This window comes from Mastigoproctus giganteus, chromosome 8 (assembly GCF_048544385.1).
Source record: "Mastigoproctus giganteus isolate SK-2022 chromosome 8, ASM4854438v1, whole genome shotgun sequence".
NCBI classification, from domain to species: domain Eukaryota; kingdom Metazoa; phylum Arthropoda; class Arachnida; order Uropygi; family Thelyphonidae; genus Mastigoproctus; species Mastigoproctus giganteus.
The window spans coordinates 148,078,947-148,093,081 of NC_143582.1; the positions used below are offsets into that span (position 1 = coordinate 148,078,947).

At 35.3% G+C, this 14,135-nt stretch overlaps 1 protein-coding gene across 1 annotated transcript in view; it reads left to right on the forward strand.

Annotated features, from left to right (window-relative positions):
• The first annotated feature begins 502 nt into the window (after positions 1-502).
• RNaseX25 (Ribonuclease X25) overlaps positions 503-14,135 on the forward strand; it is a 161,994-nt gene continuing 148,361 nt past the window's right edge. The window contains exons 1-2 of the mRNA XM_090379814.1: positions 503-861; positions 7,740-7,830. Of these exons, the coding sequence (XP_090235940.1) occupies positions 812-861; positions 7,740-7,830 (141 nt within the window). The 5' untranslated portion in view covers positions 503-811. The remainder of the gene's footprint in view (positions 862-7,739; positions 7,831-14,135) is intronic.

The following is a 14,135-nucleotide window of genomic DNA, read 5'->3' on the forward strand; positions in this document are numbered from 1 at the left end:
CTATTTTACCTCACTCTTCGGCAAGAGTAGAATGAATCTTCTCCCAAGTAAACCATATAAAAACAAAAGCCACAAACTCCCTTAGACCAGAAACTGTGAAAAATCGACTAATGGCAAAACAGGCGATAAATAGATCTAATCAAAATTGCTATACATGGAAACCTAAATCAGAATTGGTAAAAGAAGTCATACAAGGAACTTGTCATAAAAGATACGAAGAACGTTTGAAAAAAATGAAAGAACTTCAAAAAATAAATGTGGAGGGAACTGAATGGGATGAAAATTCTGATTACAATTAAAAAATATATATTTTTGCATGGTAAGTTTTATCTTATTTGTGTTGCTATACTATATGATGAAAACTAGGTTTTTTTTTGGGTTTATTTAAGTTGCAATCTAAGTTTTTTTAAAATTTGTGAGTGGGAGCCCTGCTCTGTGATACTAATATCACAGAGGCAATACTTCGTGTATAATATCTTATCGGTAGCTGTCGCCACTATCACTGAGTAGATAAGAGTTTGGGTTTTTACTTTTGATGTTTAGTTTCGAAAGATTGTTATTGTTTTATCTTAGTTAATGTGATTACATTATTTATTTTGGGTTCATTCTGTTGCGTAATATGGATATAGCATTTGAGGAGAAGAGGACTGCGCAATTATTATTTACTTTTCGTTTCACGATTTCGTTTTTATCTACGTTATCAACCATTTCTTGATTATGCACTGTAACCGTCAACTGAATTTGTATTTTTCACAAACCAAAATTTTTTCTTCCAATTAAGCAACCGTCGAAGAATAGCTACGTTTTTGAAATGTACTACCATTACTTTTTGATGTTATTGTACATTTCTTGTATTCCAAGGTAAGATTTAATTTTTATGCAATGTAGACTCAGCTTAGTGTTTTAGAGCTAATATCACTGAGTGGATACTTTGTGCTTAATGCTTTATCGCACAGAGTAGTAAGATACAGTGTCAACTCCCCTAGACGATAATGTTAATTCCGGTTACATGTTAAAACGCATAGAAAGTGGCACCACCAATTTCGGACCTAAGAAACAGGCTTGAAGAGTGCGTGGAAATTTTTCTACAGCTTTGTAATTGCGATGGACAATATATCAATTCACTGATTATTAGTATGAAATATTCACAATTATTGTTTCAATAAAAAAAAAAGACAGTGTAAAAGATGGAAGAATAACGAAATATAAACATAAGTAAAAATATCGGCAAGCTTACATTAATGATTATAATAGTCCTGTGGTAATGCTGAAAAAAAAAAAAAAGTAGTCTTTTTCTTCCTCCTCAGTTCAAACCTCTGTTTTCGCTCCACTACCTTTTTTCTTTCCCCCCATTTTTCCCTTATAATTATTATTAATTTATCAAGTATACATATGGCAATTTACGTATGTTTTCAGATTTTTAATTTAATTCTTTTCCTTTATTTATTTATTGCTTTTCTATGGCATCCTATGAAATGAACACTTGTATCATATAGCTGCTAACCATAGTCACTAATAAATTTTTTTTTTTGTATGCTATACAAAGAATCTGGAATCAATGAAAAATTTGGAATACAATTATGACTACATTTTGACTGTTTTATTGCTGAGTTAGTTATTTTCTTTAACAAAATTTAGCATTCTTTCATTTAGATCACTATTTATTTGAGTTAGCTTTACAACAACAAAAAAAAAAAAAAAAAAAAAAAAGACCAACTTCACACTTTATTATTGAAATTCCTTTAATTTATAAAGTTTCTCATTACATATAAAAGATTTGAATTATATGTTGTCTTCTGTAAATTGAAATGGTAATATTATCACATGAACTGTCCTGTAATATATATATATATATATTTTATTTTTATTTTATTTTATTTTATTTTACTTTCATCGATGACACTTATATATATATATATATATATAAAGCATATTGATTTTTCATAAAATTAAAAGCAAGACTTATATGCCCAGTACAAGCAACATAAACAAATAAATTAATAATAATGAAACGATGTATCACAGTCTTCAATACAATCTTTGATTTCATAAACTGTAAAGATGCTATGATGTGCTGTTACCGAGAGATAGCTTTGCTTCCTTTGCAAATACAAAAATCAGTATCTTTCTTACGACTCCAGCATCAAAATTCAGATTATTTTCATACTGGAGTTGTAAGAAAGACACAGATAAAGACCGAAAATGCTTAAGACTTTCTTGTGGTCAGTTCACTAGACTAAAACAAGTGGGAGCTGTCATCTTCAACAATATCAGAACCCTTTTTTTAAACTATGATGCCAATTCTGAACTTTTTTTTTTTTTTAATAAAAAGGAACTGGAATTTTTCATATTTACAATAATCTTCAGGTCTGGCTTTCAGAGATATTCTGACGATTACTTTAGAATGTCTCTGAAAACCAGAAGACGCTTCAGTGGTTTGGAGTTCACCAGACAATAGAATTCCATCCAACTGAAATGAAATTGCATCATATTTGTGGATTTGTCATGTTTTATGTAGTGCAGAATAGTCAGTTAATATTGCTTTGATACAACTGATCTCTAATAAAAAAATCATAACACAATTTTTTCCTCCAGCTTTCACAGCACATGTTTAACATTTCCCAGTTACTTGTGTTTAACATATTTCAATTTTTTTTTAAGGGATTTTGATAATTGTGCAGGCAGATATGAAGTTCTCTGAGCAGTGCAGACAGGCTACAAGAGTAGCTCATGGTGTCTTGTCAATCATATACAGGAATTTTTCTAGCAGGGATAAGGAGGTGATTATTCCCTTGTATAAGGCAATGGTCAGGCTACACCTCGAGTACTGTATACAGGTCTGGAAGCCTCATTTCAAGAAGGATGTAAAGCTGCTGGAACAAGTTTTTTTTTTTTTTTTTTTTTATGAAAACTCCAAACACGAAAGATATCAAAACCTATAGTACTTAGTACCATGCATGGGTTGAAGGAGAAGTATAGGGAGAGGGGGATGCCGGAAACTTTGCTCTAGAGACTAAACATGGGTTTCACCACTTCAAGCCTCCAATAAGCAAAGTGGTGGTATTTCACCGGTTGATGAAAGTCATCTACCACCTTAGAAGGGTATACATGCTCATTAGTAACCTGTTTTGTGGAGGTGTAAGCATAGCTCCCTATGTTCAGTTGACACCAAGAAAAAAAAATGTAGCTGTTGCTCTGTCCCAGGAAGGGCTTTCTACACGTGCTATCGCTGATAAAATAGGCTTTTATGTATCCCATGCATTTTTCTTCTCTGCCATATGCCTCATCAGTTTATCTGACATCCATTTAGGCCTAAACCTTGAACAATATTTCTTAGTTGGTATGTATAGCCTAGTAGCTTCCAAGAAAAGTTCTTTGAATGCTTCCCATTTTGCATTTGCTGTTGGTAACATCATCAGTTGGTCTCACTGTATAGAATTTAAATACTGTCTCAGTCCATCGTAGTCGCCTTTATGAAAGCAATAACCTTTCCCTTTACCCCTGATGGTAGTTACCTCTTTGAGTAAATCCCACTTCAGCACACTGTGATCACTGCCACCTAGTGGTTCATTTATCTGCAGATTCTTAATGCATGAAGAATCGCTACTGATAATCAAATCAAGAGTATTACTCCCTCTAGTTGCCTCCCGAACATGCCGATGTAGAAAACGATCATCCAATAAATCCACGAAAGCCTTGCTAGTGTGTGAGTGACCAACTCGCAAATTCCAGTCAATATATGGGAAATTAAAATCCCCCATTATAAGACTGATTTACTAGCACACTCTATTTCCCTGTACATTTTCTTATTATACTCATCAGAATCATTAGGCCTATAGCACACTCCTACTCTCAATTTTGATCTCCCAATGCTTATGTCACACCAAACTGACACAATACTGCACTGTCCAGCGATGTCGACTGGATTTTTTGTGTTTCTTAACTAATAGCATAACCCCTCCTCCCTTCCTATCCTGTCTATCCTTTCTGTAGACATTGTACTCCCCAAATTCCAGTTCTGCATTCCTTATATCTGTGTGACACCACGTCTCTGATATCCCAACAATATCCGCCTTTGATGCTGTGAGCAATACCTCAAATTCATCAAATTTATTTACCAAACTCATAGCATTGGTGTACATGCACGTATACAAGCACTTGTTCCTATTCTTGGCTACCCTAACACAACCCATGTGTTTACTTGTACCGCAATGACTCCCAACAGTCTCTGAAACATCTTGCATCTTGTTTTCCAGGCTTCTGCTCATCCTAATAGAAGCAGTTCAAGAATCACTTTCATCTCTGCCAGTGGCTACTGTTAATCTATTAGTCCTTGTATTCCCCCCCCCCCATCCAGCAGTTTTCCGACCCACCTAACACTGCCTTGATAGCATCAGCAAATATTCTTGCAACCTTTCTATTTAAGTGTATCCCATCCCTGTAGAAGCAGTCTCTCCTGTTAACAAATACAGACCAGGCTGAAAAAAATTCTACTCCTTCCGCCTTGCACAGTCTTTCCAGTGCTGAATTGATCGACAAGGCTCTCATCATATACTCCCTCTTATCCTGTCTGGGCAGAATTGCAGACACTTTCAAATTCAACCCTATTTCACAGCTTTTTTTTCAACAGTGACCTGTACTTGTTAAGTAATTCTGCCGGTCTCCTACTATTAATATCATTAGTTCCAATGTGTACAACTATATCACCTTTTGTTCCCTTAAAAGATGATATCCACTCTACGTCATCAACCTTTGCCCCTGGTAGACATACCCTGGTCCTGTTCCACCTATCTTTTTTACAAAGCATGTTCCCTGTTTCCCTGACAATAGAGTCACCAACAACTACTAGTTCCTGTGGTACCAGCGCATTCTGCCTTGGGGGTTGCCGCTGTGTTGCTTGATGACCAAGTGTAAGCTCTGGCATTTATGTGGTCAGCTGAGAGCCTGATGAGCCCCTAAATTTAGATCCTTCGAGGGCATCCACTCTGTCGTTCAAGCTCTCGTATAGGCCCATAACAACGCTGAGTTGTTGCCTCATTTCGTTACACTCCTTGCATCGTGCACACACAAAGACATCCCCCATGGCAATATCATGCCCCGTACCCAATTGCTCCACAATTGTCATGCAAGCAGTGCATTTTAAAAGGCTGTGATTCAGAGGCCTTGGGGGTTGCCGCTGTGTTGCTTGATGACCAAGTGTAAGCTCTGGCATTGATGTGGTCAGCTGAGAGCCTGATGAGCCCCTAAATTTAGATCCTTCGAGGGCATCCACTCTGTCGTTCAAGCTCTCGTATAGGCCCATAACAACGCTGAGTTGTTGCCTCATTTCGTTACACTCCTTGCATTGTGGATCAAGAGAGAACTGAGGGGGGGGCAACTGCCCCCCCCTCAGTTCTCTCTGATCTACAGCACTCCCATTAGCTTGAGCCTTTTGCTTTGCTGCGCTCTGGTCTGAGTCATGATTTTGATTTAATTTTAATAAAATTTCAATTTCGGTACAAAAGTATAACCCTAAACTTGTATCCCAACACAGTTATAACGCTATATATATTTTTCAGTACCAAGTTTTATCTACGGGTTCTCTTTATATAACTTCCATATCAAGTTATGTATTAATTAATTATGAACATTTGTAATCTAAGTCGTTATATGTAGTTAGTTAAAAGTACAATTTAATTGACAACGAAGTTTAGCAAATTTAATAGACTTTACTGATTAATTGACAATATTATATTATATACTATAGTATACTATACTTGCTAATGCTATCTAGTTCGGGATATAACGTATCGTATAACAAAGGCGGCAAGTTACGAACGGTAAATCTACGGACACTTAAGTATTAATTAACCTCCAAATCTCGCTGTCTCAATTTAGAATAAACTAACGATCCTCACTAGGTCTATAAGCTACTTATAGAAAATAATTTGATGTAACAATTGGTCAATAAAGTGGCTAAATATGGCTAAAAAACTTCTTGTTCAGAGGAGCTGCAACTTGTAACACGTGGATTTGATACGCTTACCGATACTTTTATGCAATTACAATGCAATTAAATACCCCAGATTAATCAGAAAATCACAAAATAATGCTATACTACTAAATTTAAATCAAAAGGTTTAGAAAAACAGTTTCAAATCAATAAATAAGAAAATCCACTTAGCGGCTTTGAACACGTCTGACTCCCACTAGCCTCATTAGCAGAACTTACAAGCTGGATGTACCAGCTTGTAAGTTCTGTAAATTTAACAATTTATTCTAATAACACCCGACTCTGCAGTAACTCAGTAAGAATGAAGTAACTCAGGAACTCAGTAAGAGGTAATCTGATTGAGGTGTATTAAGGCTTGAATGGGTTGAGCAGGCTCAATTCTAATTGTATTCTTCCTATTGCTCACATTATGAACCTGAGGGGGTGTAAATTCAAATTGAGGAAGGACAGTTGTTGAATATATGTGCGGCCATTTGTCTTTAGCCAGTGGGTAGCTGATTGCTCGAATAAACTTCCATCTGTTGTTGTGGAAGTTGATGTTGATAGCTTAAATAAATTCAAGGAGGAACTGGACAAACGTTTAGAGGGAATGGATGTGTGAAATGGTGTTTTTTTTTTTTTTTTTTTTTTGGGCTGATGCTACATAAGTGTGCTTTCTTGTATCACATGCCTCAATTATTACTACTATTACTACATCACTGACTTCAGTGGCACTTTGCTATATACGAAATTACTTTTCTGTTTTGCCCTCTATAAATGACTGCGGAAGTTGAAAACATAAATGTAAATAAATGTATTTTGGGAGAAGGATAAGTATTGAAAACAGCCACAAAATATGCCCTAGCACCATCTCTAAATTTATGCCCAAATGACAAAAATGAAACCCAATGTGGCATGGCACGAATGTGCCCAAACTAGCAACTGCGGCGCTGTGTCAGCATGTTGCACGGTTTTAAAGGTGCGATCCAAAATTGGCTAAATCTTTTAAAAAAAGTACGCTTGTGTGTCCCTCAGAATTTTGCACAGTATGTCATTAATTTTCTCATACATGTTTTACTTGACAAAAGCGTAACAAAAAAAAAAGAATGAAATAAAAGATTAATTCAAAGGTGCTTTTATAAAGCTATTAAAATAAAATCCTTCATAAAAAATGTTTGAAATTTTTTTTTGGGGGACGCTCTGAATTCCTCATGCCCAAAATACTTGTATGCGTGCCACAGGTTTGCCACCTCTGTTGTTCGGTATAGGACCGATTAGTATTGCTATGTAGCAATATTAATCGAAAGAAAAAAACAAACAAACTTGGCACTTGCAGTTGCATAAATCTGCAACCTGGTCACAAGATGCCACTGTATTTATATGAAATCATAAGGAGCATATGTTTACAGGAGAAATAAAAATATCTTTAAATTTCCTATGAGTGCCACTCACAATGTTAAAATGATCTACTAGAAAAGTCACATTTTATTGTTTTATTAGTACCATTAGGTAATGAAAAAAAAATTTATCCAAATTATAGTTATAATATATGTGTATTATTTTTTATTATCAGTAAATTATATAACTTAAAATTATAGAGAGGAAACAAACATTTTAAAGAAAATACCTTATTGTAGATATGATTACAAAATAAATTTAAAATCCTGATTATTTAATTCATTTTAAATGAATTCATCTAATTCATTTAAAAATATGAATCATAAAAATTCTATTATGTGTATGTCTTATGCATAATTTTATTTTCTAGTTACACCACATTAAAGGATGAAAGCTGGGACTATTTAATGTTTACTCAGCAGTGGCCTCCTGCAGTGTGTGCAAATTTAGTTCATAAAATGGTGATTATTAGAAATTTACTCTTTTGTATTATGTTTAAAATAACTGTAAACATAGAACTTACTTCATTATTTTATATTTATAAGGTGTAACACAAGACTAATGATAAGCATGAAAAGTGATACATGGTTTTTAAATTCATGTTAATTATATCTATTGCTACTCTAAGGAGAGATCTGTCTTCTTATAACATTTTTAAGAAGGAACAGTAATTGTATGAACACGATAAGGTGTTGAAAATATTTCTAATTTATATAGGAGGTAGCTCCACACTGAAAGTATTTATGTTCAGATATTTGATTTATGCATCTAAACAAAATTTAGCACACTTTACAAAAAAATAAATCATAATTGAATTTATGTTGTTTCATAAGGTAATGGTAACAAAAAGCCAATTCCATCATCCAGTACCTGTCAAAATGACAGAACACATGTTCAGAATTGCTATTGCATATATCTACTCTTTTGTGGAATCTCCACAGAAGTTATACCTTGTGCCACCTTAACTACCCTCTAAAGGTGTAATGTATGTGAACAAAGAAGAAATAATGCATGTGCTTCATGTACAAAATGTAATCTAAGTCAAAAGAAAGTAAGTGCTTGTCTCTGCACTTACCATCATTATAACTTTCAGAAAACCAGATCTTCCCTATCTGTCAAAGCAGGCTACTTGAGCTGCAAAGTTATATTCTAAATCCAGTAAAATGCATAAATTACCAGAAATTTCGTAACTCCTAGTGTGAAGGGGAGTTACTATATGCATATGTGAATTTAAAGAAAATACCCATAACTACTGAGCTGAATCATGAAATGCCCAAACTGTAGAACTCACCTTGCCTATATAAAACAATGCAAAAACTGGAAAAATTAAAGAAGGATTTGGACATATAAAATCATATATGAAGTAACATACAGGGATACAGATATTAAATTTATTAATCGATTTTATAATTGATTACTTTGATTTTCAAAATTTTTTTTTTTTTTTTTTTTTTTTGTACAGGTTAAAAAATTTTTATAATAGCAATTCAGACAGATGTTTCTGTTCTACAAGATGTATCTGTAGCCTATTAGGTATGAATACCCTTGAAGACAATTGATTACTCTATAGAGCCAGGGTAAAAGCTAAAAGCTATACCCAATGAATCTCAGATCCATTACCTACTGGAGTGTTCTCAAGTTATGTTTAAAAAAAAAAGAAAGAAGGTGATGATGAACAGACATATTACAGTTACTCAATACTAGAATTCATGCAGAAGGTGATGCAAACTTTACCAAGGTGATAGTTCAAAAAAAATAAAAATAAAAAAAAATAATAATCAGCTGCATCTTGAAAATGGAAAGCCCCCATCAAATCTAAAAAAATGTAGACTCTATTGGAACTGCTGTGGCCTGCATAACCCTGATGGTGTTAACTGCCTTCTTGAATAGTATAATCTCATAGGCCTTTGCCTATAAGAAACAAATCTTGATCTTGGTGGTCTGTACTATAAAACATTATACCATGTTTAGAAAAGATAAAGTATCCACTACCTCAAATGGTATTGGATATACGTACATGTGGAGGAATAGCAATTCTCCAAGTCCACAATGCCCTACAAATCTGTACCACATCAAAATTAATTTTCAAAATTTTTGCAACCCATATTTATGTTTTTCTTTAAGTCTAACGATTGTCACCACACCTTCCATTAATTCATCACTTGTACATTCTCCAATCGTGACCTATTTCATCAGCTCGCCAACTTTTTATATTCCAGGATATCGTAACAGCATCATTCAGTGTGTGGTTAACTATTTAGACCTATATACCGATGAGCCAAAACATTATGACCACCTACCCAAAACGATGTTGGTCCTCAATGCTCAGCCAAAACAGCTCGTACCCGGCGAGGCATGGATGCTACAAGATTTCTAAATGTGTCATGTGGTATCTGGTACCAACACGTAACCAGCAGCTCCTCTAACTCCTGTAAGATCCGTGGTTGAGATGCCGCAGATCAGAGTTGCTGTTCCAACACAAACCACAGATGTTTGATGGGATTGATGTCTGGGGAATTTGGAGGCCAGGGCATACCTGGAAGTCATCCTCATGTTCTGCGAACCAGTCTCGAATAGTCCGGCGGTGTGGCATAGCGCATTATCCTGCTGAAATACAGCACGACCAGAGGGGAAGACCGTTGCCATGAAAGGGTGTACCTGGTCAGCAGTGATGTTTAGGTAGGTGGTAGACATCAGTGCCCGGCACATGAATGACTGGACACAGGGTATCCCAACAGGACACCGCCACGACCGGCTTGTTTTCATCCCACAGTGCATCCAGGCGCCATCACTTCCCCAGGTAAATGATGCATGTGTACCCAGCCGTCCACATGGCACAACAGGAAACGTGATTCATCGGACCAGACTACCTTCTTCCAATCACTCAAGGTCCAGTTTCGATGCTTGCTTGACCATTGTAGGTGCTGTCAGCAGTGAACCGTGGTTAGCATGGGCATGTAGAGCGGCCTGCGGCTACGCAGCCCCATTTTCAGCAGGGTTCGATGTACTGTGTGTTGTGACACATTACTCCTGTCATCAGCATTCCAATTACCAGCGAGTTGTGACAGTCTCCCTTCTGTTGGCAATATCATCTGGGAGAGCCTTCGCTCACTTCGAGTATCAATGAGTTGTGGTCGTCCAACACCTCACCTGTGGTTCGTGGGTTTCTCCTTCTCGGACCACTTTCAGTAGGTACTAACCATGGCTGACTGTGAGCACCTCACTAGCCGTGCCATTTCGGATATGGTCTGACCCAGTCGTCTGGCCATTACAATTTGGCCTTTGTCAAATTCGCTTAAGTCTGCTGCCTTTTCCATTTGAAGAACAAGAGTAACACTCATAAACGGAGCTTAGTATCAGGTGTTTTTTATACTGTGTTCCGACCTGTGCCGTAGTTCACCTGCAGTTGCTTCGATTTGCATAACGACTCGCTGGTCATAATGTTTTGGCTCATCAGTGTAAGGCCATTTATCAGAAAAACTTCTTGATCAGCAGAATTTAAAACTCTTAAATACTGGATCCCATATTTATGTACATCTTTCCACAGGTTAAATAATATTTATTTAAAATTGGATTTAATTGTATTTCTAAATTATTTGGAGACTTTTGGCTACAGTTTCATCTTTATCTTTACTTTCCCCCTCCTTGTTGATTTCATTTTTATGTTAATTTTTGCTTCACAGTTTTGCTATGCTGTTGGCATATGTATTAATTTTTTTATTTTTATTTTTTATATGAATTATCTGATATATATATAAAAACTGTAATTTAATGTAATGATGAAATAAAATAAAAGTATGCCAGTAATGCAGCAAACAATGCTACTGGCATACTATCTTTATTATATCTTCTCTACTATCTTTATTTTTTATTTTCACTTATTTTTGCTGTCTAATATTCGATTCATTTGGATTTCATTAGAATTATATATATATATATATATATATATATATATATATATATATATATATATATATATATATATATATATATATATATATACACACACACACTCGAGCCACACTTGAACTTCAGGTTCTAATATATATAACAGGTTCTATTAATTATGATAAATTATCTTAAATGTTCCTTCAGAAAATGGTGCAATAGCACTCCGGATTTCTTACATAAGTAACACTTCTGGTTTTCACTTTGCTTTACTTGTAATATCCAGGTATTGCACATGCTCATTTTCTTATTTTACTTTCGGTTTCATTTTTCGGCATGTTCGACACATATTTCTATACAAGCTTTTGGTATTAGCTCCCTTTTATACTAACGCTTACTTCTAGGATTTTAACATTCTTTCACCTTTCATAAATATACTACACTTCTTTTTCTACTTTCCTCACCCTGGTAGTTGCTGGCACTTTGTATAACTATCACATCCATTTATGCATATTTAATTCAATGTATTAATACAACTTTTTAATACAACCTATATTTACTCTTGCATCCTTTAATGCTGCTTTGGAATTTTAGTTGCATTTGTCATACCTGTTTATTAATTTTGCATTATATATAGGCACCTCTGTAGCCAGGTGGGAAGGAGCAGCAGTGCGTAGCACACACTTCTTGATTAGACCGGGGTTCGAGCCTGTCACCACCAAATATGGAGGATGCGGAAAGGTCAGGGAATGACCACCGCACATCCCGGAGCAATATGGCCTTAGTTGCTAATGCTCCTAAAAAAAAAAAAAAAAAAAAAACCAAACAAACAAACAGCATTATATATATTAATTAATTTTGCATTTTATATATATAAACAAACAAACAGCATTATATATATTAATTAATTTTGCATTTTATATATATAAACAAACAAACAGCATTATATATATTAATTAATTTTGCATTTTATATATATATATATATATATATATATTGGGTCCATGAACTTTAATTTTTGAAGGGGTCCATAGATCTCAGTAGTTTGGGAACCACTGGTCTAGAGTATTCTTTTCCCTAGTACTTTCTGTGACATGTTGATAAAAATAGCAATCATCTAGTTAATTTAACTTACGCTTACTTGCCCATCAATTTGCATATAGAGGCTCTCATCATAACCTTCACAATCACCTGTAGATTACTCCCACTCTCATTATACCTTTGCTTCCAACTATCTTACACCATACAAAGTTAGTATTTGATTGCTAGAACAAGCTTCCTTCTGTTGTTGTGGAAGTGGATAGTTTGAACTAATTGAAAAAAGAATTAGACAATGTATTTGAGATGTGGGAAAGTGAAATGGGATATTTTTTTTTATTGCTGATATATAAGCTTGCTTCTTGCATCATTTTGCCACTATTGATACTAATCTGCTGGTACTGGTACAGAGAAGGGCAACCAAGTTGGTGTGGGGAACAAAAGAATGGTATTACCAAGAAAGGCTATAAAAGGAGACTAGGTACCTACAAAGTTATCTGATTGAGGTATTTAAGGCTTTGAATGGTTTGTGCAAGCTCAGTGTTGACGACATCCTTCTTGCTCAGATTTCAAATGAGTTGGCATAAATTCAAATTGACTTATTTTTGCATACTGTGTGGTTTTTATTAGAATAGAACCTTTCACGTTCACTTTTGTAATACCTTTTCACATGTAATATAGTTTCAAGAAAAGGGAGTTTCTCATTGTTCAGACCTTAGTGCTGCCTCCTTGCAGTCCAAATTAATTCAGTAACTAGATTTTTTTTTGCTACACTGTTGATATGTACTTGTATATTGCTGTCCTTCACATCTATATTTCCAAAATATGTGCACAGTAGAAAGGAGTTACAAAACACATTGGATAAAAAAAATTATGAGTGAGCTGTAGGGGCTCCCAAACAACAGACCAAAAGACAGGACAGGCCTGCCCTGCATGTCTGTCTCTTGAGCTGGTTTCTTCAGACAGTATTAGTTGTGCCTTGTTAAGTGCAAGGGCATTAGTGCAGTTTTTGGTGGCTTCTGTTTCAAACAGGTATCTCACATCTTTCCCTTTGCTATTTCCAAACTTTGTTTTCTGCTGATTCTTAGAAGCCTTTTTTGAGTTATATATTCAAAAGTTAAAATGGCTCTCATTATTGGTGACTTGAATTTTAGGCAAATAGTGAATTCATTATTAGTGATATATTTGTATAAAATGATATTAGGTAAAAAAAAAGGTAAACTGCAGCCATTATCAACCCAACTCAGGATGGAAACCTCCTCAACAATTCATGCTAAGGGAAATGGACCATAATCTTCCATGCTGGTCCAGTGTGGGTTGGCAGATCAACTGTATTTATCAGTCAGGGGCTTTAACCCCAGTCTGCTCAAAGAGTGTGTGCTACTGCACTTCGCTCCTGACCACTCGGCTACGGAGGCCTTTTGATGATATTAGATACTTTAGGTCAATTTGTGGATATAGCATAGTGTTTAATATCAGCAACAGAAGCCATCAAGGCAAGGCCTTCATGGTTTTGGTTGGCCCCTGTTGTTGGAGGGACCAAAGTATCCCCAGGATGGAAACTGAATGAAAAGATGCAATAAAATTTTTAAATTATAAAGTACTCATAATGGTAGTTTTTTATCTTAAAACACACACACACACACACACACACACACACACACACACACACACACACACACACAGCTGATTCCAGTTATTTGGGACACATCGGGACTAGTGCATTTTGGCCAATTAAGCGGCTGCCCCAGTTATCCGAAGTTTCATGTAAATAGTTAAAAAATACAATGGACCCCCACTTTACAATTGGTTCACTGTGCAATCAAATCACATTACGATG